Here is a 26,524-nt window from a genome sequence, read left to right as displayed (position 1 = left end):
CGTGCCCCGGTCCGGGAGGATCCCACATGCCGCGGAGCGGCTGGGCCCGTCAGCCATGGCCGCTGAGCCTGCGCGTCTGGAGCCTGTGCTCCGCAGCAGGAGAGGCCACAACAGTGAGAGGCCCGCGTACCACAAAAAAAAACCAAACAAACAAACAACAGACTAGTATCTTAGGGAATTCCCTGGCGATCCAGTGGTTAGGACTCCTTACTTCCACTGTAGGGGGCGTGGGTTCAATCCCTGATCGGCGGGGTGGGGGGGGGGAAGACTAGTACCGGGCTTCCCTGGTGGCGCAGTGGTTGAGAGTCCGCCTGCCGATGCAGGGGACACGGGTTCGTGCCCCAGTCCGGGAAGATCCCACATGCCACGGAGCGACTGGGCCCGTGAGCCATGGCCACTGAGCCTGGGTGTCCGGAGCCTGTGCTCCGCAACGGGAGAGACCACAACAGTGAGAGGCCCGCGTATGGCCAAAAAAAAAAAAAAAAAAAAAAAAAGACTAGTACCTTAAAAGAATAGTCTGTCACAGCCAAATAGGGTTTTTGCAGGAATCTGAAAGTTGTTCAGTGTTCGGAAACCAATTAACATCATATGAACAGGTCAAAGGAGAAAAATGGGCATCATTATTTCCGAAGTTGAAGTGACAGAGTTTGCTCATGATATGGATGTGGGGTCTGCAGGAAAGAGGGGAGGCAAGGCTGACTCCACGGTTTTGATCTGAAGAACTGGCAGGATGATGGGGCCATTTATTCAGCTGGAGGAGGCCCCAGGGAAGCAGGAGAGGAGGATTTTAATGTCAGATATTAAAGAAGCCTGTAAATCACCACTGAAAGGCCTGGGGAATAGTCTGAAGCAAGAGCTGACAAACCTTTTCTTAAAAGGCCAGAGAGTAATAAATATTTTAGACTTTATAGGCCGTGTGGTCTCTGCATTTGCAGCATAAACACAGCCATTGACAATACTTAAATAGATGTGGCTGTGTTCCAGTAAAACTCTATGGACACTGAATTTTAAATTTCATAAAATTTTCACATATCACAAAATATTATTCTCCTTTTGACTTTTGCCAACCATTTAAAAATGTAAAAAGCATTCTTAAAAACCATATGAGAATAGGAGACAAGCCAGATTTGGCTAGTGGCAGCTTAGGACAGGAGATAAAGACTGGGATGGTTGGTTTTTAAGCTATCTAAGGCTTCTCCTATTTGTAGCTACTCATTGGGCCCCAAATATACAAATGGCTTTCCTTCCTTCACAACTGCACCTCACTGAGGTTTGACCATAGGTCAAGAACATGGTGCTTATCAATACATGACACAATTGTATTTGCATTATGACAACCCCAAGGAGGCACACCTGTTGAGCTGCTTGCTCAGGACCCCACAGCTGGCGAGTAGAGACTCTGGGTAAGTTCTCGAGGAAGAATTGTGTCCCCCTAGGTGCTGACAACATACATTCTTCACCCATTTTTGTCCTTTATAAATTTAAAATAAAAAAGGCTTGGTGGCAGCTGTAGGCTGTAGATGGGTCTTGTGAACTGTTCCAGCGATGGAGCTGGTGCCTTACTCCATTTTCTCCCTGCTCAGATTGGCCTGTGTTCAGCGACCTCGATAACGTGGCATCCCGAGACCACGACCCGCTGGACAACCACCGGGTGAGTAGAGGGGATGGAGGACCAGGGTGGGGAGGAGTGGGCTCCCTCCCCCGGGAACTGAGGATGAGACCTCAGATTCAGAGGTGGGTAACCCAGGTCTGCTCTGGGCACTGGCAGCAGGATACAGGTGCACAGGGGGAATCCCGGCCTCCTGCCCAGGGCAGCATTTTGTCTGGGAAGAGCTGGGTCTATTCCAGTTCCTGGAGGTGGTTAAAGCAGAGAGAATCCAAATCAATAATGCAACCTTCTGGTACATGCTGGGCTTGGCCCTGGGTTTGGTTTGGCCGCATGTTGTGTGGCCAAGCTATCTTGGGGGACAGGGGGCTGCGTTGGGTCTCTGATGTGTAACTTACAACACAGGTAGCTGTGATGCTCACAGCTTGGATGAGCAGAACAGGTTTCCTGCAGCCCCTGTGTGACTAGCAGTAAGAAGCTGTAGATGACGTATTTGCATTCAGACAAACATATATTATGGTGTCAAATTAAAAATTCATTAGAATGTTTAAAACAGACTTCACAGACATGTCACACTTGCACAGGCCACAGCATCTTAAGCTGCACTCTCAGCTCCAAAGGTTCAACTTTGTCCTGACGGCTTTTCAGAGTTCTTGGGTGGGAACAAAAAATAGGAATAGCTGACACATATGGAATCATCACTGTGGGCAGACAGTGTTTTAAGAGCTTGGTAGATAATTCTCACCTAATCCTCACAACAACTTATGAGATAAGTAGATCATAGTTTTTATTCCTTTTAGAATAGGTTTTATGTTTTACTCTAGAGCTAGGATGAATTTTAGAATTTCAGAGTAGGTTGAAAAGGAAAAGATTCAGAAAATTACAAGGTGAAAAGTCTCCCTCCCACCTGTCCCCTCAGCCACCTGCTTATCCCCAGCATTAGTAGCTGCTTAGACAGTGCCCTCATTATCTCTGATTCAGAGACGGGGAAACTGAGGCACAGAAAGGTAAGCCACTTGCTCATGGTCACTCAGTGATGGAGCCAGCGTTCAAACCCAGGCCATCTGGCCTCGAACCCACCCTCTATACTGCTGCCCTTTGCTTTTATTCTTCACCATTTCTCAGATGAGGACACTGAGGTTTGGAGAGGTTAGCTGCCTTGCCCAGGGTCTGACCTGGGGAGTGCAGGGCTGGGGTTTCAGTGAGGCTCTCTGTGGCCCGGCTTGGGAGTGGTTCCCAAGGGTGGGACATGGGGCCCAAGGTCATGCAGAGAGTGGGTGCGAGGAGGGGGCTGCCTGGAGCTTTTAGGTATAGCCTGTGATCCAGTTTCAAAAAGAGCCGTTCACACTGCACTTCAGTTTGGTTGTCTGTAAATTATACCTCAATTTAAAAAATTGAAATAGTTAAAAAAAAAAAAAAGAACAGCTATTTGGCTCACACAGAACAAAGACCTGGGGGAGGGCGGTAGGAAGCCTGTGGTGCTTCTAGAAACCAGGGCAGGGGCCTTTTTAGAATAACGCAGCTCCTTCGGGTGGAGTGGATCCTGGCCAGACCAGAGGCCAAGGATTCCATTGTGTATGGTCCATGGCGCCCATCTGTCTAGGAGACTGATCCAGGTTTTACATTTATGGTAGTGATACCGAGCTTCTTTTAAAAATATATTGACTTAAGTAAAATAAAATGGTTTATTTAAAGAAAAATAATAAAAGAGAAGTATGAATTCATGAGAAGAGTTTTATCTGGAGGAGGAAGAGAGTGGGATGCGGAGGGGACTCATAAGAGGTCTAAATTTTAACAGCAATGTTTTAATTCCTTTTAGAAATAAATGATCTAAAGTAACTAAGGCCTAGTGTTAACAGTTGACAAAATTTGGCAACAGGTGCACAGGAGTTCATTTTAGGATTCTCTGTTCTTATTTGTGTGTTTGAAATGTTTCTCAGTGGAATGAAGGAGGAAAAAAATAGAAGTTTTAGCTGAACAGTGATGCAGGTGACTTGCGGATATGGCCAGAACTCAACGTTGGTAGATGAATGACTGAAGTTTTAGAGATTCTAAATTATACCAGGTTCCTTTTCACAACAGAACTCAGATCTAGAAGAATAAAAAATATGCCCAGGTGATGTGTGCGGTTTTGGCAGAGGGCTTAGTTGTAATAAATAATTGTTCCCAGTGCTGCATTTTTTTTTAAACATCTTTATTAGAGTATAATTGTTTTACAATGGTGTGTTAGTTTCTGCTTTATAACAAAGTGAATCAGCTATACATATACATATACATATATCCCCATATCTCTTCTCTCTTGCGTCTCCCTCCCTCCCACCCTCTCTATCGCAGTCCTCTAGGTGGTCACAAAGCACCAAGCTGATCTCCCTGTGCTATGCGGCTGCTTCCCACTAGCTATCGGTTTTTCATTTGGTAGTGTATATATATCTATGCCACTCTCTCACTTTGTCCCAGCGTACCCTTCCCCCTCCCCATGTCCTCAAGTCCATTCTCTAGTAGGTCTGCGTCTCCAATGCTGTATTTTTTTCCAAGGGTCATATCCTTTAAACCAGGCTTTGTTTTTCTGCCTGTGAAATGGGTGAGTCACTCTTAACAATGGCACTTACTACGATCCACACTCTGAGTGTGACATCTCATTTCATCCTCACAGCCGCTTGATGTAGGTAGCTATAATGAATCCCCATAGCTAGGGAAACCGAAGCTCAGAGAGGCTGAGCAGCTATCCAGAGTCATAGCTGGTGAGTTACAAAGCTTGGATTTGAGCCTAGGCAGTCTGGCTCCAGAGCCCACATTCTTCGCCACTATTTTTTTACTGCTCCCTTGTCACCCAACCAGCAAGGGTAGGAGGAAGAGAATGTTGTGGGGGTGATGGGACAAAGGAGAGAAAGCAAATGGCTGGGATTCCAGATATCACCACCACCAGGTACTCAGAGGACCACTGAGACCCTAGGGCCATCTTTTCTCCACAGGACTCTGAGAACAGTGGAGACAGCGGATACCCCAGTGAGAAGCGGGGTGAGCTCGATGACCCAGAGCCCCGAGAACATGTAAGGAACCCCAAGGAAATGAGAACAGAGTCCCCTGTTGCCTAGTTGTCCAGGAGGATAGAGAGCTGGGGCGGAGGGGGGAATGTGAATGGGTGCCAAGAGCATAAAGTAAATTAATAAGTAAATCATTTCAGATAAAGATAAATGCAAGGCAGAAGGTAAAACAGGGTAATGTGGACTAGTAAGTTTAGTAAGGGGACAAGCATGGGGGATTAGACACAAGGTTGAATATGGCGGACACATCTTACAGTGAAGCTGGACCTCTGGTTGCTAAGCAGAGAGGATGCTGGGTGGTGGGCCAGAATGGTGCTGGTAGGTGGGAGGGCCCAGCTCAAAGGCACGGGATTCCAGCAGTCCCTCGGGAAGGCTCCAGAGGATGAAAGATGCCTCACAGTATCTTTTCATAGGCAGTATCAGCCATCTAGAGGTTTTGCCAAGTGCCAAAATGGAGCACGAGCATTACAGGCAGTCTTGCCGGGAGCCTCTGGTCTCGGCTTTGTTACTGCGAATATATATAAACAGACAATGGGAGCTTTGGCTGAGCGAAGCACTTGGCCCAGTTCTCTTGGTGCCTGTCTGCTGGGATCCTGTGCCTTTGAGTCGGTTCCATCCATGCACATGGTGAGAGCGAGAGGGAGGCTGCGGCTGCCCCAGCACAGCAGTCCTGCCTGTTACCCAGCATCCTCTCTGCTTGGCAGACGAAGGTGCTGGCTTCCTGAGGGGCCGAGCCAGTTCCCTGAGGAGGATCCCCTGGGAGTGCTGGACCAGTTCCCCAGGAGGAGGTTCTTGGGAGGAAGTCTGCTCTTTGGATCACTCTAATCTATGTCTCCATCAGGGCCACTCAAACGGTAACCGGAGGTATGAGTCGGACGAAGACAGCGTGGGCAGCTCTGGACGGGTAATGTGCCCCCAGGAATCCTCGTCGTGGCTGCGTGCTTGCCCTTTTCAGACTCTGTTTCTGTTTCTTCCCCCTCACGTCATGTCACTTCTGCCTGCCCAGGTGCTTCACATGTCTCCTAAAGGACGATTTTGCAAAGGAGCCAATCCCCTGGGCAAATACTTTTTGAGCTCCTGGGTGTGACACTGCGGGATCAGCGGGGAGAATTAGAGAAGACAGGATGGCCTGTCCTGGAGGCTACATCTCACAGCGCCTTCCAGTATACATTAATTGACGTCTAAGGAGTTCCCTGGTGGCCTAGTGGTTAGAATTCCGGGCTTTCATTGCCATGGCCCGGGTTCAATCCCTGGTTGGGGAAGTTTGCACAAGCTGCGTGGTGCAGCCCCCAAAAATTTAATTCTTGCAGCCACCCACTGAGACAGGCTAATGTTATTCATCCTCTTTTGATGTATGAGAAAAAGGGAGTCTTAAGCGACTCTCCCCAGCTTACCCGGCTAGTAGTTGGAAGAAGCATCTCAGGTGATTATCATCAGGCCGGTGTGGGAAAGACCAGTCTCCGGAACCCTCTTCTCTAGCTGACTCGGAACCACATTTTGAACCTCTCACCCTCCAGCCTTTGCTAAGGCAGGTCTCTCTCCTGCCTGCAAGGTCCTTCCTCCCCTGTGGTCATATCTCCTCAGGCCTGTCTGCTCTCCCAGGCTGGACCCCAGTGGCACCTTCTCCAGGAGCCTTCCCTGATCCCAGGGGCAGGCTTGACTCTTGCTGCTTCCAGAACACAGATTATTTATCATGCAGTATTTCCTTACCACAAGGTATTTCTCAATCGGGTCAAGGCCACAGCGTGGTGCGGAGACAGGGTCGTTCGATCCCAGCACCGCTGACATTCTGGGCTGGGTCATTCTTTTTTGTGGAGGATGCCCTGTGCATGGTAGGATGTTTAGTGTGCGTACACACAGACATACACACACAGCAGCCTGGCTCTGTCCTGCGAGAACTTTGGACAGGGGTGTTTTTAGCTGGGAGACGTGATGTGTTTTCTAACCCATCTCCTGAAGCACCCTGTGGATGCACAGGGAAAGCACAGTGGATTTGCTGCCAGGTCTGAAGTCAGGCTCTTCTGGTGCCTTGTGTGGGGAGCTGGTAGAGGAGCAGCTCAGGGTCGAAACTCCCTGACCTAAGTCAGATGGATAAGTGAGGAGACACTTCTCTGAACTGCTGCAGTGCAGTGTGCTAGCCTTTGTGTCCTGTTGCTACAATATTGCCTCAGTGCCCACAAGCTGGCATAATTCAAGTGACTGGAAATGGAGCCGGGTTTGTCCAAGAAAGCTTGACACCGCACAGGTCTGCGCCCCTTAACTTGCCAGGCCGACTTTCGCAGCTGGGAGGGTGCGTCCATCCCCAGCCCCTCGCTTCTCTGGCCTGTAAATGCCCGCTCCTCCCTTCAGGTCTGTGTGGAGAAGTGGAGTCTTTTCAACACCTCCCGTCTCCACCTGCCGAGGCCTTCAGCCGTGGCCCTGGAAGTGCAGAGGCTCAACGCTCTGGACCTTGAGAAGAGAATCGGGAAGTCCATTTTGGGGAAGGTATGGTGATGCCTCTCTGCATTAACCCAGCGCCTCCCCCAAGAATCGCTTCCTCCCCCAGGCTGGCTGGGAGGCCCTCGGCTGTGGCCGTGGCCCCCAGGCAGCCAGGCCCACCTGCCTTCTGTGTGGCAGGTCCATCTGGCCATGGTGCGCTACCATGAGGGCGGGCGCTTCTGCGAGAAGGACGAGGAGTGGGACCGGGAGTCGGCGATCTTCCACCTGGAGCACGCAGCCGACCTCGGCGAGCTGGAGGCCATCGTGGGCCTGGGACTCATGTACTCGCAGCTGCCCCACCACATCCTGGCGGACGTCTCTCTGAAGGTGAGGGGGGCGGGCGCTCAGTCAACCCATCACCCTTTCCTCCCTGGGTTTATGCCTCAGAAATTTCCCGAGCATCAGTTTGGGACCAGGCACTTCCAAGTTAGTTGACGCTGATAGAATTGGTCTCCGGCCTTGGGGACTGAGTGGAAGGTGACAGTCACATTCCCAGGCAATTGCGACGTGGTGCGGTGGGAGAAGCAGAAGATGCTACTGCAAATAAATGAGGAAGGGCCGTAGCTGGGGTTTCTTGATTGGCGGTTCCAGCTCTGTCCCTAGTGGCTAGAACAGACCTGGCACACACTAGATAATCAGCATTCGTTTGTGGAATGAATGAATAAAGCGATCCCTAAGGTAGACCTGCGGGCCCAGTGGAGTCAGCCAGGCAGAGTGTGGGAGGGGGAGTGTGGGCAGAGGGGACAGCGCGAGCCCAGGCCCTGGGGAGACAGGGTTGGGGTGAGAGGACAGGAGGCAATCAGTGCGGAGCATGAGGACATGACATGAGCAGAGAGTGTGGAGCATGAGGACAGGTGCAGGAGATGAGGCTGGAGAGGGGCCCGGGCAGGATGGGTGTGATGGGAATCCGTGAGGGTGTCTGCTCCCTCATCACTCCCCTGGTCCGTGGGCACAGTGGACAGGACGTGACATGGCCTAGGGAGTGTGATCCTTTCCTTAGAGAAGTTGAGAGGCCCTTGGTGTGCATGTGCTCCCAGCGTAAATGTCTCCAGCTCTCTGTCACATGGGCCAGGCTTGCAGCTGGACGAGGCTGGGCTTGGTGTGGGCACAGGGCACCAGCTCTGCTCTGTGAGCCTCGCCATGGCCCAGCAGGTTGGGGGTCTCAGACTGGAAGAGGGTGTGGGAAGGCACCCAAAAGTCCTTGATTTATTTAACTTTTAAAATAGTTAATACATTCATGTGACTAAAAGTTTTTTTAATGTGAAAAGGTTTACAGTGAAAAATCTCCCTCCTACCTTCTCATTCTCCTGATAACAGGTAACCATCATTATTAGTTTCTCACATGTAATTCCAAGAGGGTATTCATTTCCTAGGGCTGCCATAACTAATAACCACAAACTGGGGGGCTTAAAACAACAGAAATTCATTCTCACGGTTCTAGAGGCCAGAAGTCCAAAATCAGTGTGTTGACAGGCCATGATTTTCTAGCTTCTAGTGACTGGAGGCAATCTTGGGTGTTCCTTGGTCTGTAGGTACATCACTCCAATCTCTTTCTATCTTCACATGGCCTTTTCTCTGTGTGTGTGTCTCTGTGCCTCTGTGCCTCTTTTCTTACGAAGACACCAGTCCTATGGAGTTTAGGGCCCACCCTACTCCAGTCTGCCCTCATCTTAACTAGTTACATCTGTCTGTTTGGAAAGACCCTATTTCTGCAGTGTCCTGCAGACTTTTTCCCTCAGTGCTGTAGAGACAGCTTCCTCATTCTTTCTGACAGCTGAGTAACATTCCATTGTACAGGTACTTTATTTAACCTGTGCCCTGTTGATGGACACTTGGGTTGGTTCCATTCTTATGATATCTCAAAAATTGCTGCAGTGACCAGACTTAGACATATTAAGTTGAACCATTTTTGTAGGTCATGAAGGTAGAATATCGGCAGTTTCATATGGTTCAGTCAAATACATCCGTTGGCATGCAGTCAGGGGTAACTTACAGCCATTTTTATTTCCTATTTTAGATGGTGAAGGGTAGGCTTGGTTGGGGGAGGGGATTTTGACAGGCGGATGATTTGTTCCTCTTTCTCTCGTCTCCATGCTCCCTGAGGAGTGGAGCGTGAATATATCTGAGGAGTGGACTGAATATATCTCATTTAGCCCGTGATGTGCTGATAAATGCTTAACAACTGGCTCTTGCAGGTGGGGAGGGAATGTTTGCACATATATGTATGTACGTTTATTATATATCTACTTGTAAGTTTATTATACATTTACTGATATAAGGAATGTGGAGCATACAGTTTACAAATCATAAAAATATAGTGAATTCTATACAGTCAATAGATCCTCACAGAATTCCTTTGCTAATTTTTGTGGAACTCATGTCTGTAGCCCAGCTTTGGTTGCCCCTGATGGAGGCGTGCAGTTCTGACATTGGATACTGGTTGATACTTTCACTTACTTTAGTGAGTAAGATGAAAGTGCAATAAGCAAGTCCTTTGTCAGAGTTGGAACTTCATTTATTTGCTGCTGATACAAGCAACTTCTTTGCTGAATCAGACAATAGTTTTTTTTTTTTTTTTGCGCGGTACGCGGGCCTCTCACTGTTGTGGCCTCTCCCGTTGTGGAGCACAGGCTCCGGACACTCAGGCTCAGCGGCCATGGCTCACAGGCCCAGCCGCTCTGTGGCATGTGGGATCTTCCCGGACCAGGGCACGAACCCGTGTCCCCTGCATCGGCAGGCGGACTCCCAACCACTGAGCCACCAGGGAAGCCCAGACGATAGTTTTAAATATTGAAGAATGTTTCTCCAGTTTCTTGTGCTAGTCACAATGTAATGGCTACAGACACGGCACACTTTCAAATTAGTCTGCATTGTTAATATTTTTTGCCATCTCGTGGTATAACTGCTTCTACCATGGCCAATGTGCAAGCACTAAGATGACATCGCTGAGCATGGAGTTGTAAGAAACGCACCACAGCACACCATTATATAGCATTTCCATCATGAAGATTCGACAGACTGGTGGCTCTCGGCCAGTCATTTTGCCTCCCCCTTCTCCAGGGGACACTTGGCTGTGTCTGGAGACATCTTTGGTTGTCACAACTCTGGGAGTGCAACTGGCATCTAGTGGGTAGAGGGCAGGAATGCTGCCAAACATCTACAATGCACAGGACAGTCCCTGCAACACAGAATTATGTCATCTAAAATGCCAGTAGTGCCAAGGTTGAGAAGCCCTGCAATAGATATAAATAACTTCAAGAGGACAGACAACAGTAAAACATAGTAAAATAATTAGGAAGTGATGAGCTTTGCGTATTTGTTACCTTTCATTTAATTGTAAGTTTATATAATTTAATTTTTAATAATGGCTGTGTTTTACGACTGGCTTGCTTTCACATCGGTTCTCACAAGCCTGCAGAGCCGGCTCCAGCGTACCCACTGCGTTTGGCCTGTTCTCCCAGCATCTGGCACAGAGGGGACACTCAGAAGGGTTTGAGACCTGAATAAAGGAATTCCAGGGTCCGGGATGAGTGGTTAGGGGCCAGGACTGGGGAGACCACTTTCGCTGAGACTCCCTGGTAACTCTCCCTGTGATCTCAGGCTGTTTACACCAGCTGTACCCGAGCACCTTTGTAAAGGGATGTAGAAGCTATTTCAGTTTTCTCATCTGCAGGTGTCCCAAAGGCCTTTCCCTCCAGGACAGAATCTGGCAGCAAAGAAAACCATGGCCACATGCCCTGAAAGGCTGCTGGCCCATCTCCCGCTTTCCCCAAAGCCCCCATTCTTAGGACCTTTTCCTGTTGTCTTGCTAGGACATTCATTTATCCAGCACATGCTTTTTGAGTATCTCCTACACTCTGGGCACCGTCCTAGGTTCTTATTCACAACAGCAAACTTTTCAGGCAGATAAGGTTGTAATACAGATAATAATTAACAAATGAAAATATTTCCAACAGAAGCAAAAATAACTGACCTTTATTGAGCACTGTCCGTGCCAAGCATTGTTCTTAAGTGCTGGGGGGAAATTGTGACAGGGAATGAGATCAGGAGGGACTGAATACGGGCTTCCCTGGTGGCGCAGGGGTTAAGAGTCTGCCTGCCAGTGCAGGGGACACGGGTTCGTGCCCTGGTCTGGGAAGATCCCACATGCCATGGAGCAACTAAGCCCGTGCGCCACAGCTACTGAGCCTGCGCTCTAGAGCCCGCGAGCCACAACTGCTAAGCTCGTGCACCACAACTACTGAAGCCCACGTGCCTGGAGCCCATGCTCTGCAACAAGAGAAGCCACCACAATGAGAAGCCCCTGCACCGCAACGAAGACCCAACACAGCCAAAAATAAAAACAAATAAATTTGAAAAAAAAAGAGTGGATAGGCCTCTTGTTATTAGGATGCTGATTCCAGCTGCAAGAGAGGCTGGGAAATGTAGTTTTTAGCTAGTCAGCCATGTGCCAGCAAAAATATGACAGAGGAGAATGGATATGGTGGACAACTGGTAGTCCCAGCCACACTTCTTGAATCCTGAAGGTTGAGAAGGGCCTCATAGGCTGATAGGAGGGCTTTGGATTTGTCTCCGAGTGAGATAGGAAGTCTTAGAGCAGCTTTGATAGAGTAACATGACCTGACCTGGGCTTAAAGCATCTCTCTGGATGGATATCGGAGAAGCAGGATGGAAGCAGGTGGGAATGTAGAGTAGTGCAGCCACTGTGGGAAACAGCTCCTCAAAAGGCTAAACATAGAGTTATATGTGACCCAGCAATTCTACTCCTAGGTATATATATCCCCCCAAAATAAAAACATATATCCACACAAAAACTATGCACACAGATGTTCATAGCAGCATTATTCATAATAGCCAAACAGTGGAAACAACCCAAATATCCGTCACCTGATGACTGATGAATAGATAAACAAATTGTGATATATTCATACAAGTGGAATGTTATTTGGCCATAAAAGAGAATGAAACACTGATAGAAGCTGTATGAATGAACCTTGAAAACTTTATCCCAGGGCTTCCCTGGTGGCACAGTGGTTAAGAATCTGCCTGCCAGTGCAGGGGACATGGGTTCAAGCCGTTGTCCGGGAAGATTCCCACATGCCGCAGAGCAACTAAGCCCGTGCACGGCAACCACTGAGCCTGCGCTCTAGAGCCCACGAGCCACAACTACTGAAGCCCGTGTGCCTACAGCCCGTGCTCTGCAACAAGAGAAGCCACTGCAATGAGAAGCCCACGAACCGCAGCAAAGAGTATCCCCCGCTCGCTGCAACTAGAGGAAGCCCGCATGCAGCAGCAAAGACCCAATGCAGCCAAAAATAAATAAATTTATTTAAAAAAAATTAACGCCAAGTGAAAAAAGCCAGTCACACTAAACAACATGTTTTTTTGTTTTGTTTTGTTTTTTGGCTGAGCCAAGCGGCATGTGAGATCCTAGCTCCCTGACCAGGGATCGGACCCGCGCCCCTTGCAAGGGGAGCGCAGATTCTTAATCCCTGGACCGCCAGGGAAGTCCATAGACCACATGTTATATGATTACATTTATATAAAATGTCCAGAATAGGGAAATCTCTAGAAACAGAATGTAGATTAGTGGTTGCCTAGGGCTGGGTGGGATGGAACAATTGGGAGGTAATGGTTAGGGGGTATGGTGTTTTGAATCCTTCTTGGCTTGATGAAAATATTCTGAAATTGATTATGGTGCTGGTTGCACAATGTGATTATACTAAGAACTATTGAGTTGTACACTTTAAATGAGTGAGTTGTATGTTATGTGAATTATATCTCAATAAAGGTGCTAAAAAATGTAAAAATAATTGGAAGCAGGGAGCCCCTGCTGGAGGCGAGAGATGATGTGGTCTCTGGAGGAATCAGAGCAGATAGAGGAGAGCGAGCGGGAGTGAGCTAAGCTTCCATTTCTCCCTGCCTGATGGGAACCCCCAGGAGCTCTTTGCAGCAGGAGGAGCCCTATTCTCTTTCTCACGATGTGCAATTCTACAGCAGCCCCAGCCTGGAGCTCTCAAAACAATTCAAGAACCAGGGAAAAGATTGATGAGTGAGATTCTGGCAGCCCCTCCCGTGTAAGCCTCATTTCCTTTTCTCTCCCCGTCTTTGGTTTGTGTTAACAGGAGACAGAAGAGAATAAAACCAAAGGATTTGATTACTTACTGAAGGCAGCTGAAGCTGGCGACAGACAGTCCATGATCTTGGTGGCACGAGCCTTTGACACTGGCCAGAACCTCAGCCCAGACAGGTACTGTGGCCATGGCTCAGGTGACACTGGTGGGAACCTGGGCTGCAGGTGGGAGCTTCCCCTCCGGTGTTAGGACAGACCTGGGTTCCAGATGTGGCTCCCCTGAGTACCAGCCCAGTGACCATGGGCAAGTAGTTTTACCTCCTTGGCCTCAGTTTCTTCACTGTGTAAACTGGAAACTATTATAGAACCTGCATCCTAGCGTGATTGTGTCTCATTGTATGAGGGTTAAATGAGATGCTGCCTGTAATCCTCACTGTGCCTGGCACATAAAGTGAGAGATAAATGGCATCTTAGCCATTTTACGTAAAGATTTTTTTTTTTTTTTGCGGTACGCGGGCCTCTCACTGTTGTGGCCTCCCCCATTGTGGAGCACAGGCTCCGGACGTGCGGGCTCGGCGGCCATGGCTTATGGCCCAGCCGCTCCGCGGCATGTGGAATCTTCCTGGACCAGGGCACGAACCCGTGTCCCCTGCATCGGCAGGCAGACTCTCAACCACTGCACCACCAGGGAAGCCCTTATGTAAAGATTTGCCTGAGAAAGAGTTTGAAAGGATATGTAGCATCAGGTCCAGAGCGGTTGTCCTTAGATGTTAGAATTAGGGGTGATTTTAATTGATTCTTCCTACTTTTGTTTTTATTCTTACTATTTTTCACTTCTGAGAGGGAGGGGAGGGAAGGAAGCAAGCTTCAGGGGAGTTCAAGCCTGGTGTGAGTTTTCCAGAGTGATTTTAAGTCTCCCGATGGCTACAGCCCTGCAGGTGTCAACAGCTTTTCAGTTATCCCTCTGGCAGAGATGCCAGGACTGGATTCTGCAGTGGGAAGAGAGAAGAATGGCAGCTTCATCTCGGCTCTTTGGCTTGGCCAGTGGGAGGTCCCAGAAGTCTAGGAGCAGAGGACAGTTGGGGGAATTGAACTCTTAGTGGGACCCATTGCTCACCCTCTGTGGTGCCCAGTGGATCTCGGCTTCCCCCTGTTGTCCGCAGGCGCAAGGAGCAGGGTGGGCACATTCACTGTCTAAACCTCCAGGATGGGGAAGTTTGGCAGTTCCCTCCTCTGTGGGTCAAGTTTTCATGTCTCTCTCACTGGGTTTAGAAGGAAAGTCAGGGCTGTGGGTCTGTCATATCGAGCTCTCAGGGTCTAAAACGTCCAGATATATGACATCCTGCCTGAATTACATGTCATGCAAACATTTGTCAGCTACCTACTCTGTTGTGACAGTAATGCTCCCCTATATTTGGATGCACTTTCATATCTGTGATTTTATTTCACTGAGAGCTAGAATTGGGTCTCCTGCATCTCTTCAGTCCCAGTGCTTAGTGCAGGGCCTGGCTCTGTAGTTGTTTGAATGAATGAACCAACACATCTCTTTGACACAGACAGGGCAGGCATTTGGGGGCTTATTTTATGGATGAGTAAACTGTAGTTCTGAGAAGTGAAGGGGCTTGTCCATAGTCAAGTAGCCAGTAAGTAGTGGAGCCAAAACTTAGGTCTTTTCACCTCTCCTTCAGTGGACTGTACATTAGCCTGCTTCTTAGGGGACTCAGAATTACACTGGCATGGAGGGGAGGTAAACAAAACAGACACGACATGATTGTGTCCGATCAAATGCCAACATCTGTGGTGCCCATTGAGTGCAGTGGGGAAGCACCACTGCATGGGTGTGGGGAGCTGGAGCTGGGCATTGAATATCTGTATCTGAGGCCCTTAAAAAAAATCTTTGCTGTATGTGTTTTCTCTTTATGTCCTCTGTCTACCTCCTCTTTTTAATTTGAGACAATAGGTTTTTTGTTCCCCCACCACCACCATGTGGCATGCAGGATCTTAGTTCCCCAACCAGGGATTGAACGCATGCCCCCCTTCAGTGGAAGCATGGAGTCCTAACCACTGGACCACCAGGGAATTCCCTGTAAAAAATTTTAATATATTAAGACTGTTAACTCTGGTATATGAGTTGGCTTTAAAAAATTTTTCTGAGATGGCTACCAAAAAAAAAAGAGATAGTGTTAAATTTAAAAAAAAAAGAAAGAAAAGGCTTCCCTGGTGGTCCTTTGGTTAAGACTCCGCACTTCCACTGCAGGGAGCATGGGTTCGATCCTCAGTGTGGGAAGTTCCGCATGCCGCAAGGTGTGGCCAAAAAAAAGAGAGATGGCTATCATAGATTTGGGGGGGCAGGGGATGGCACGTGTGCCACACAATGACCATTGTTTATTGGGTCTGGGGACATGCTGGTTTTTAATATTTTGTAGCTAAATCTATCAAGATTTTCTTCTATAGCTTCTGCTATAGTCTTTTTCTTACTCTTCTTCTTCATTCCAACCAGCTCCAGCCTCTTCCATTCAGGGAGCATTAATTGAGGGTCAGTTATTTGCATTTTAAGGGGTTTTGACCCCCTTAGAAGTTACCATCTAATAGGACAAGGAAAAGTCATTGGAAATTCCAAGGCAGGGTAGACATGCTAACCGCTGGGTGCAGAGTTGGGTAGGGGTGGGTGGGGAGAGAGTAGGCCCTTTCCCTCCTTTTACATTTAATGTGTTGGGGGGGATTCTGCCTTGCCCTTCAAGACTGGGGAGGGTCAAAACTGAAAGAAGTGAGATCATCTAGTTTAGTGGCTTCCAATCCACTGTTAAAACCCTGTTTTTTTGGGTGTGTCACCAGTAATTTTCAAATAACTTCCCTTTTTTATAAAATAAAATGGAGTCAAGGTTATCTCCTGACACCATCCTAGCAGCCACTTCAACAGACATTTAGAGAGGCTGTGCTGTTTGCCAGGCCCTGGGAATGCAGCAGTGAATAGAACAGACAAAGTCCCTACCTTCTTGGGGCTTATGTTCTAGTCAGGGAAACCATAATAAGCAAGTAAATAAGTAAACAGGAGAATTACAGATTGAGGTAATTATAAGAAATAGGGTGTTTGGGGACAGCATCTCTGAAGAAGCTGAGATGAGGAGCCAGGTATGGGAAGAGCTGAAGGAAGGACGTTCTAAGCAGAGGAAGCAGCAGGTACAAAAGCCAAGGAGCAGACAGGAGCTGGCGCGTTTGGGGAGGAGAACGTGACCCAACGAGCCTGGCATGGGAGGAGGTTGACAGGAGCTAAGACTGGAGGGTAGAGCCAGGTCCATATGTATATAGCTGTTGCTCCTGGAACATTTCGTGAGGCCCATAGACCTTCTTATCTGTGTCTCTCTTTGCTCGTTCCTGATGTACTCTAAATAGTTACTCACATGTTTGGTAATATGCTTAGTACACCTCAAGGAAAAGAGCCCATTGCCCTGTTTGCTCTTTATTTTGTATTGTTCAGATTCAGCTGGAACTTGAATTTAGCATACGCCCTTGGTGGTTTGGCCATTCGTGTGCTGCAGTAGGAGAAATAGTTGAGGGCAGAGGGCAGAGCCAGAAGGGGGAAGTCATCTATTCCGGGTAAACTCTGCATTTGCTGGAATAGAGCCAGAGCTGGCCAGAAGAGGCAGGGCAAAAAATGGGGCTGAATGACGGCTGTGAGAAGGTTCTGGAGGCCTCGACAAAGAGTCCCCCACCACCTTCTCTCCTGTGTGAGTCATAGGGCACATTGGCTGGGATACCAGCCACTGCTAATGCAAAAATCACCCATACGGTGATTTTTTTTTTTATTTTTGCCTCACCGTGTGGCTTTCAGGACCTTAGTTCCACGACCAGAGATTGAACCCGGGCCACGGAAGTGAAAGAACTGAGTCCTAATCACTGGACCACCAGGGAATTCCCATAGAGTGATTTTGTGCAAATGAGGAAAATGTTCCCCTTCTTCAAGATGCTCCACTTCCATCTGTTGGAAAATTGTTGTACTATACCAATTTTTTTAGGGAAAACTGCTTGACCACTATTGTAATAAATATGTAAATCTACAATGTAAATGACACCCTTTAGATGTGGTGGCATTGTGTACTATGGGTCCTAAATCATAGGTGGTGGCCCCATAGGGATTCCTGACTTACCCTTCCTGCTGATGGGCCTCCTCCTTCCTGCCTTGTTGCTATGGTAACTTCCCTCTTTTCCTCTGTATCTCTTGGCAAGGTCCCAAAGCTGGCCAGAGGCCCTACTGTGGTACAACACTGCCCTGGAGACAACTGAGTGTGATGAAGGTGGGGAGTATGATGGGATGCACGATGAGCCCCGGTACCTGCTGCTGGCCAGGGAGGCAGAGATGCTGTTCACAGGCGGCTGCGGGCTGGAGAAGAACCCGCAGAGATCAGGTAGGGCCTGGCAGACCTGCCCCTGGGGTGGGACAGTGCTAGAGAGTGAGAGACATAATTCCTGTCTCGCTGAGAGTTACAACAACATGCAAGACTGAGTCTCTTCTTTCAGTTCTGGTTGGGAGAAAGATTTGTACTGGCCCTGTATTTTTGCCAGACAGGATACCCATATGATGCTGGTTTAGAAGGGGGCTTTATGCAGTTGGTATGCAGACAAACATTTTTATATTTTAATACTCAAATATTAGGAGTTTGGGAGGTTTGTTTTTAATTCACAAATTGAGCTGACATTTTCATAACATAAAATTCAACATTTTAAAGTGTAAAGTTCAGTGGTTTTTAGTATATTCACAGTATTATGCCATCATCAGCACTACCTAATTCCAGAACATTTCCATCACGCCAGAACAAAACCTGGTACCTGTTAGCAGCGACTCCCTATTTCCCCCTCCCTCCATCCCTGGCAACCACTAACCTACTTTTCATTTTTATAGATTTACTTATTCTGGTCATTTCATATAAATGGGATCGTATAATAGGTGGCCTTTTGTGCCTTGGCTTCTTTCAAGGTTCATTCATGTTGTAGCATGTATCAGTACTTTATTCCTTTTTATTGCTGAATAATATTCCATTGTATAGATACTATATTTTGTTTATACATTCATCAGTTGATTCACACTTTTATATATATATGAAATATATATATGTGTATTTATTTTTTTATTTTGGGGCTGCATTGGGTCTTCGTTGCTGCGTGCGGGCTTTCTCTAGTTGCGATGAGCGGGGGCTACTCTTCCTTGCAGCGCGTGGGCTTCTCATTGCGGTGGCTTCTCTTGTTGCAGAGCACAGGCTCTAGGGACGCAGGCTTCAATAGTTGCAGCACGCGGGCTGAGTAGTTGTGCTGTGCGAGCTCTAGGGTGCGTAGACTCCAGTAGTTGTGGCGTGCAGGCTCAGTAGTTGTGGCTCACGGGCTCTAGAGTGCAGGCTCGGTAGTTGTGCATGGGCTTAGTTGCTCCGCGGCATGTGGAATCTCCCCGGACCAGGGATCGAACCCGTGTCCACTGCACCACCAGGGAAGTCCCTATATGTATTTTTTTAAATAACATGATAGACATACTGAGCTCCTGATTTCACAGGTATAGGATGAGGCTAAGTTTAAAAGTTATTTTTTAAGGTGGTGTAACAAAATCAAGCAAATAATACTGCAAGTCTACAGTCCTTTATTTGAAACTTCTAAATCCAAAAAGCTCTGAAAACCAAGTGTTTTTATATGTTTTGCACAAATTCATTTGGTGGCAAAACCTGTCCAGAACTGACATGAGGTTGTTCATAATTTTTATTTCTTATACTTTATCTTTTCTACTTTCATATATTCCCAATTTGCCTTGTAAAAGCCCTCAGCCTGATTCTCATTGGCTCAGTTGGAATCACCTACCCATCCCTAAACCAATCACTGTGCTTATTGAGATGGCTTACTCTGATTGGCTCTGCCTAAATGTGGACCAGTCCCTGTGGCCTGGTGGGGAATGGGAAAGTGCTTTGATTGGCCAGGCTTGAATCACATGCCCACCCAGAGCCCCAACCAGGTTATGTGGAGGGAGAGGCAAGAAAGGGTAACCTCAGGGTGATCTTCTAGAGAGGGGGTCGGGGACACTGGGTGGCAAAAATAACAGGTGCTTCACTTCTTTGTGCCCCACTTTACTTTCTTTCAGGCGACTTGTACACCAAGGCAGCCGAGGCAGCAATGGAAGCCATGAAGGGCCGGCTGGCCAACCAGTACTACGAGAAAGCCGAGGAGGCCTGGGCACAGATGGAGGAATAGCTTGCTGGAAAAATCACTGCCAGCCAGTCGCAAGCTAAAGGGCTAGGAGTTGGGGAAAGAAAAAGACTCCTTTACTTATTTAGGGTTGTTTTGGGGCCGGAGGAGGCAAATATTTTTAGTGTGTTTTAAATCAACTTTTGTATTTTATTGTTGACTCTTGAAAATGTCTTTGCTACCAGTGGAGACACTGCAGCTGTCCCCTAGGGCAGCATTTTGGGGGAGGGGGATTGAAAAAGCAGCCTAATAACCAACATATCTCTTAGAGGTTCTTCTTCTGTGTTTTGTTGTTGTTATTGTTTTTTGTCATGAGATGTAAGAAAATGTATCTTTTCTCCCCTGGATGGAAAATACTAAGGCTTTGCTCATCAGCCTTTTCAGTCTGGGCTGAAATCTCAGGGCCACAGAGCCTGTGTTTCCTGAGTCAGGATGCCATGGGGTACAGTAGAGCTGCACATTAACTTTCCATGGGGTGTGTAGTGTCATGACTTAGTGCAAAGCCTTCTTTCTCAGAGCATTTGGAAATGTGCTGGCATTTTTTGGTGGATGTGAGACTGTACATCACCCAGGCCCCCTTCTGCCATGGGGGAAGACCCACACACTGTTTTCTTTTTGGGGGGGAATCTTAGTTCCCCAATCAGGAATTGAACCCGGGCCCTCAGCAGTGAAAGTGCCGTGTCCTAACCACTGGCCCGCCAGGGAATTCCCATGTTTTCTAATCTTTTAGTTTAATGTCCTTCCTGAAATGCAGCTTATTTTCTGGAATACAGCCAAATTCCATTCTGAAGCATGCTGTCTACAGTGGGCTTTACAACACAGGTTTGATTTTTATGTGCACACTTTTACTACCTCTAACTCCTCCATCAGCTACTGTGCACCTTTTTGGGTGCACCTCAGAGCTTGTACATGCAAGGACAGTGGCTTGGAATGTTGGAGCCTGTCCTCCAAGCGGACATGTACCCTGCATCTCAGTGGCAGCATCCACAATATACTGAAGTACCCTTTGTACCGTATTCCTCCGTATTTTCTTAGCACCTGGTGTTCTTATGAAGAATCCTCTCCCCAACCCCTGTCCTTGGCATTTTCTGCTTGAAGCTTGGTGATTTTCTTGTTATTTGCAGCAGGATGCTTTCAGCAGCAGTCCCTTGAGATTTGTCTAAGCTGTTGGAGAATGAAAGGGCAAGAAGTATAAGCACTCATTAATTCCAGTGGTTTCCCCAGGGCCAGGCTATGGCTATCTGTATTTAATGAGCGTTCTCTTTAGAAGGAATTCAGATTTAACACCAGTGTGATTTCAGTTGGTGTTTCAAATAGCAAAGAAAACAGACTGCTTTGATCAACCCCAAGTGCTAAAGCAGCCTCTCTTCCTTTGTTTAAAAATGAAAACAAAAAAAAACAGAGCGTAACATACAAACCATTATTTTTTTTTTTTTTTGGCCACACCACTCGGCTTGTGGGAACTTAGTTCCCCGACCAGGGATTGAATCCGGTTCCTCCTGCAGTGGAAGCTAAGGGTCCTAACCACTGGACCTCCAGGGAATTTCCATACAAACCATTCTTACCTGTTCATTAAGACAGGTCCTTTAGCATGTTAGCATGTTAGTGTTAAGTACTGTGACGTCATGACCCTGTGCGTGCATTAGGTTCCAAAGTTCCGGGTGTACCCTAAAGGAAAAATCAAGCAGAGTCAAAATTACCCTTGAAAAATCCTGTAGAACACCTATAAATGACAGTATCCCTGTTTTTGTATTTGGACTCATCACTACCAGTTTCCTTTAGAAGTTGGAACTGATCACTTTTTCTGCTTGCACAGATCAAGTAGTTGGCTTGTCTTAAGTTGTTTGTGTGTTTTAAACCAGTGCATATAGTTAATTTGCATTTGTTAAATGTAAGTTAGAAGCAACTTTATTTTGACTTATCTCTTCAAAGGTGTCAAGCCTCATAAAATTCATGCTTTTGTTAGTTCAACCAGCCTCCTTGCTCTTTGAGATTTTATTATGCAAATCATTTATGTTCCCTGACTACCTGTCTCATTTCTTTCTTTTTTCTTTTTTTTCTTTTTTCTTTTTTTTTTCTTTTTCTCATTTCTTAGTTGTATGTCAGTGCTTTCCTCTAATGCAGGGATCGGCAACATTTTTGTAAAGGGCTAGATAGTAAATATTTTAGGCTTTGTGGGCCATATGGTCTCTGTTGCGACTACTTAGCCCTGCTGTTGTAGTGCAGAAACATCGGTGACCAATACCTAAACGAATGAGCATGGCTGGCTTTCCAATAAAACTTTATTGACAAAACAGCCTGCCTGGGCTATAGTTTGCCAACTCCTGCTCTAATCCTGACTTAAGAGCTACTATATTAAACCCTGAGGGCAAGAGTCATCTCAATTTTTATTTTGGTCTCCAGTGCTTAAAAACAGTGCCTTAGCACAGAGTAGGCACTCAGTAAATTCATGAACAATGGAGAACCAGCCCTAGTCACAGCACTCACTCTTTGTGGCTGTGGTTCCTCCAACCGGTTAATGATTCCTTGTTTGGATTGGCTTGAACAGTCACCCCTGTAATTCACCCACTCACATGGCCTTAATGTCAGGGCAGTCCCCTTCTGCAGGAGGCTGGGATAGCTAGGCAAATGCTTCTTTAAGGACCATTGAGAGCAAAATGATCTGCAAAATACTGAGATCCTTCTGAGCCAGCAGAACTTATCCCACTTTCAAAAGCTAGTTCTGTGCCTTCTAAAGCTGGTTAGGACACCTTCTTTTTCCACAAATGCTAGGCATGCCAAAAAAAAAAAAAAAAAGCAAAAAGCAAAAAAACCCCAGGATATTCCAGCCCAACTGGGGAGACATCAGAGACTCTTTTCAGGTGCAAGAAACAGGGGAAGGTCCAGGAGATTAGCAGAGTCGGGGATGTAATTTGCATCTTCAATCACAGATGGAGAATCCAAGGTTCTGAAAGGTAGACTCTTTCCAAGTACCCTGCTGGTTAGAGGCTAAGCTGGAGCTAGGATTTGAGAGCTGCTTTTATTTAGAGGATCCTGGGAATAAAATTTAAAGTTAAACTGGAGTGTAATGTCTCTTTCAGTTTTGCTGTAGGCTTAAAAAGAGAAAAAGCAGCCTTTTGGATGTAAGTAGGAAAAAATCCGTAACCCCTGTGCACCTGGATATCCTTATCCCCTCCTCCTCACCTGAGGCCCTGTGGGAATTTATCATCAAATGCGACCTTGATGAACCAAGCCAGGTAAATTACTGTTGTTGCTGTTTTAGTGACTTCATTTCCTTTCGTCCCAGCTACATTTGTCTGCAGTACTAGACATGTTTTACAAATCAAAAATGTTTGCACAAGTATATGCAGCTTGTGTGGGGGAAAGGAGACAAAATATGCATATTCTCTGCATTTGTGCCTGTTACTCACTTTTCTAATCTCTGCGGTACCCCTTTAACCTAGACAAGGTGGACACTGGGTGGACCCAGAGAAGTGGCTTGCATTATAGATTTATTTTTGCATATATATTAAGTTCCATTTTGCCTTTCCAAATAAAGTGGTTTCTTTCTTTCTGGTCTCAAATTCAAATGTATCCTGGTAACACATGAGTGAAGTAGCTGGGTGGAGGTGGGGTGAATTGGAGGGCTCAGCCCCACCTGAAAGAGGCAGCCCAGATTCAGCTCCGAATGGTTGTCCCCATGGGGAGTGTGGGCCCAGTGTTGCCCCGTTTTCGAATTTTTCAAGCTGCTGAAAATTGGATTTTTTTATGCAAGGTTTCTTGATTTTTAACATTTCTAATAAATTCTTATAAAAAAACTTCTAGATTTGGCACATACGTTTTCTGTTTGCTTTAAATAAAGGATGTGTACCTCTTGTTTTTCTTGGGTTTTCTCATCTATAAAACAATAATCTTTACCATTACATAGTTGTCATCAATTTCAAAGAAAATGCATGTTAAAGATGCTTTGTGATCTAAAACTTAAGAAAATCTTCGTTACTGGTATGAGAATTTCTTTAAAAATTTTAAGAATTTTAAGAAATTTGAACAATATACCATAACTACATGGTATATTGTACACATATTTAGGTCCATTTGCTCCGAAGTCTCTACTAAAAAGATAGGAAAGAGATTTTCTTAATGGCATAAGCCCATGAGGGTGAAAAGGAAGAGTCATCAACAAACAAAATTTTGGATGCTGGAAAGCAGATAGACTGTGATTGAGTTAGCAGACCCAAGAAGGCTGGATCCTAGGTTAGCAGTAGGAAAATCTAAGAACCCAGTTTTCATCATTGAAGACTCCCCCACACCAAAGGCTGAAGAATTGGCACAAGGAACCTCTGGAAGGGGGAGTGAAATGGGGCTAAAAATGTAGGTGCAGTTGAAAGACAATTAAAGCATCAGACGGGCCTCCCTGGTGGCGCAGTGGTTGAGAGTCCGCCTGCCGATGCAGGGGATACGGGTTCGTGCCCCGGTCTGGGAGGATCCCATATGCCGCGGAGCGGCTGGGCCCGTGAGCCATGGCCGCTGGGCCTGCGCATCCGGAGCCTGTGCTCCGCAACGGGGGAGGCCACAACAGTGAGAGGCCCGCATACCGCAAAAAAAAAAAAAAAAAAGCATCAGACCTCTAGACCCACTCAGCTCCCCTGTGTAGCCAGCCAGCTGCCCCTCCATCACCCTGCAGAAGCCTAGGACACCAGGCACAGTAGAGAGTGAGGCTACTCTACTGAAAGGAGGGTTGGTGGAAGTTTCTGTATTGGCTGTAGAGTGTCCACCAGCCTTCTTTCCCTCTGTGCTCCCAGACACTGGCAGCTGACTTTGTCCCTCCTGGCGGAAGGCAGACAATTGAAGAAATTTCTTGGGAATCAGACTAGCCTAAGATAAAAGACTTAAGGTACTTCCTCCTAATGAAACAGGCTGGCCAGAGCACCTCACAAAAAAAGCCTCACCCACCAAGTCCCACCCACACCTACAGAAATTCCCAGATAACATATTAGAGCCCTGTTCTTAAACTTGAACAGCCACCCAAAGATCCATATATAAGGAAGGCATTTCATATAACAGACAAATAGAACCAAGAGCAGACAACATCTTGGAGGAAACAATATGCCTGGAGAAGGAAACTTCAAGTAATAAAAAACTCATCCTAAGATAAAATGTTTCCATGAAAAAAGGATCAAGATATGATTCTAAGAATTCACACAGTTTTCCCAGCACCACTTATTTAAGAGGCTGTCTTTTCTCCAGTGTATATTCTTAACTCCTTTATCAAAGATAAGGTGACCATATGTGCGTGGGTTCATCTCTGGGCTTTCTATCCTGTTCCATTGATCTATGTTTCTGTTTTTGTGCCAGTACCATACTGTCTTGATTACTGTAGCTTTGTAGTATAGTCTGAAGTCAGGGAGCCTGATTCCTCCAGCTCTATTTTTCTTTCTCAAGATTGCTTTGGCTACTCGGGGTCTTTTTGTGTTTCCATACAAATCGTAAAATTTTTTGTTCTAGTTCTGTGAGAAATGCCACTGGTAATTTGATAGGGATTGCATTGAATCTGTAGATTGCTTTGGGTAGTATAGTCATTTTCACAATGTTGATTCTTCCAGTCCAAGAACATGGTATATCTCTCCACCTGTTTGTATCATCTTTAATTTCTTTCATCAGTGTCTTATAGCTTTCTGCATACAGGTCTTGCTAGAGTCTGTCATACCGAGTGAAGTAAGTTAGAAAGAGAAAACAAATACTATATGCTAACGCACATATATGGAATCTAAAAAAAAGGGTTCTGATGAACCTAGAGGCAGGACAGGAATAAAGACACAGACATAGAGAATGGACTTGAGGACACGGGGAGAGGGAAGGGTAAGCTGGGACAAAGTGAGAGAGTAGCACGGACATATATACACTACCAAATGTAAAATAGCTAGTGGGAAGCAGCCGCATAGCACATGGAGATCAGCTTGGTGCTTTGTGTCCCCCTAGAGGGGTGGCTTAGGGAGGGTGGGAGGGAGACACAAGAAGGAGGGGATATGGGGATATATGTATACGTATAGCTGATTCACTTTGTTATACAGCAGAAACTAACACACAATTGTAAAGCAATTTTAAAGATGTTTTTTTAAAAAATCACACAGCAAAGAGCTCTTGTAAATCGAATATACCCTTACAAAGATGAATAACAATAGAAGGGTTGGAAAATGAAGTTGAGGAAATCTCCCAGGAAGTGGAACAAAAGAACAAAAAAGCTAAAGAATAGGAGAGGAAATTCTAGGAGCTAGAGGAGCACGCACTCTGGGCTGTACAACTGTTCCACGATGGAACCATTATAATTGTTACCATTTTTGCTTTGTGGAGAAATTAGCTAAGAACAGCCTAAGATTATGTATGTGTAGTTTTTAATGGTCTTTCCTTGGCTTTTTAAAGTTTAGGACCAGAATTCTACGATCCTAGTTTCAAAGTCAAAATTTTCATACAGGCTTTTACTAGAAATTAAGCGTGCATGTAGATATAGATATCATTTTTACTGAATTATATTTAGCATATAGATTAAAATGTAAAGAAGTGTAACTCAGTCCTACCAGTATGCAAATCATTTAAAAGTAAGCAAATGCTTTCATTGTAATACAATGAAGGTTCCAAAAAGGTTTGCTTTCTTTTCTCATACCTTGACATACTTATCAGTATTTAAGATCACCAAAAGGAATTCTTAAGTCTGGTTAGGACTGAGTTTGTTTCTTTTTCCTTTTATGAGCCATTTGAGGTATCCATTTGTTTTTCTTCCTACATATATTTCTTTCTGACTTCATGTACAATTTTAGTTTTTCCAATTATAAAGGAAATTAGTTCCAAAGAATTAGAGCTCTTAATACTAAGTAGTATCTATTGGAAAAAAATAAATAAATGTAGTAGTCTTAATTAAAATAAAAGAAAAAAAATTTTTTATAAGTCTAGGAGCCTAACTTAAAACAGAGTTAGAGAAAGTAGAGGGGAGAGAATCTTTTTTTTTTTTTTTTTTGCACAGCATGCAGGGGTCTTAGTTCCCCTAGCAGGGATCAAACCCATGCCCCCTGCAATGGAAGCACAGAGTCTTAACCACTGGACCGCCAGGGAAGTCCCCAAGAGAGT

The 26,524-nt window shown here is 46.2% G+C and overlaps 1 protein-coding gene across 1 annotated transcript in view; it reads left to right on the top strand.

Moving 5' to 3' along the window:
- The window catches only part of EEF2K (eukaryotic elongation factor 2 kinase), a 61,489-nt gene extending 38,212 nt beyond the window's left edge, over positions 1-23,277 (top strand). The window contains exons 11-18 of the mRNA XM_082645192.1: positions 1,584-1,651; positions 4,579-4,656; positions 5,492-5,554; positions 7,000-7,134; positions 7,267-7,455; positions 13,254-13,378; positions 17,429-17,607; positions 19,320-23,277. Coding sequence (XP_082501318.1) covers positions 1,584-1,651; positions 4,579-4,656; positions 5,492-5,554; positions 7,000-7,134; positions 7,267-7,455; positions 13,254-13,378; positions 17,429-17,607; positions 19,320-19,429 — 947 coding nt within the window. The 3' untranslated portion in view covers positions 19,430-23,277. The remainder of the gene's footprint in view (positions 1-1,583; positions 1,652-4,578; positions 4,657-5,491; positions 5,555-6,999; positions 7,135-7,266; positions 7,456-13,253; positions 13,379-17,428; positions 17,608-19,319) is intronic.
- Positions 23,278-26,524: the final 3,247 nt, after the last annotated feature.

The sequence above is a fragment of the Mesoplodon mirus genome (assembly GCF_964341445.2).
Source record: "Mesoplodon mirus genome assembly, chromosome: 15".
Lineage (NCBI taxonomy): Eukaryota > Metazoa > Chordata > Mammalia > Artiodactyla > Ziphiidae > Mesoplodon > Mesoplodon mirus.
This window is presented reverse-complemented; position numbering and strand designations above follow the sequence as displayed.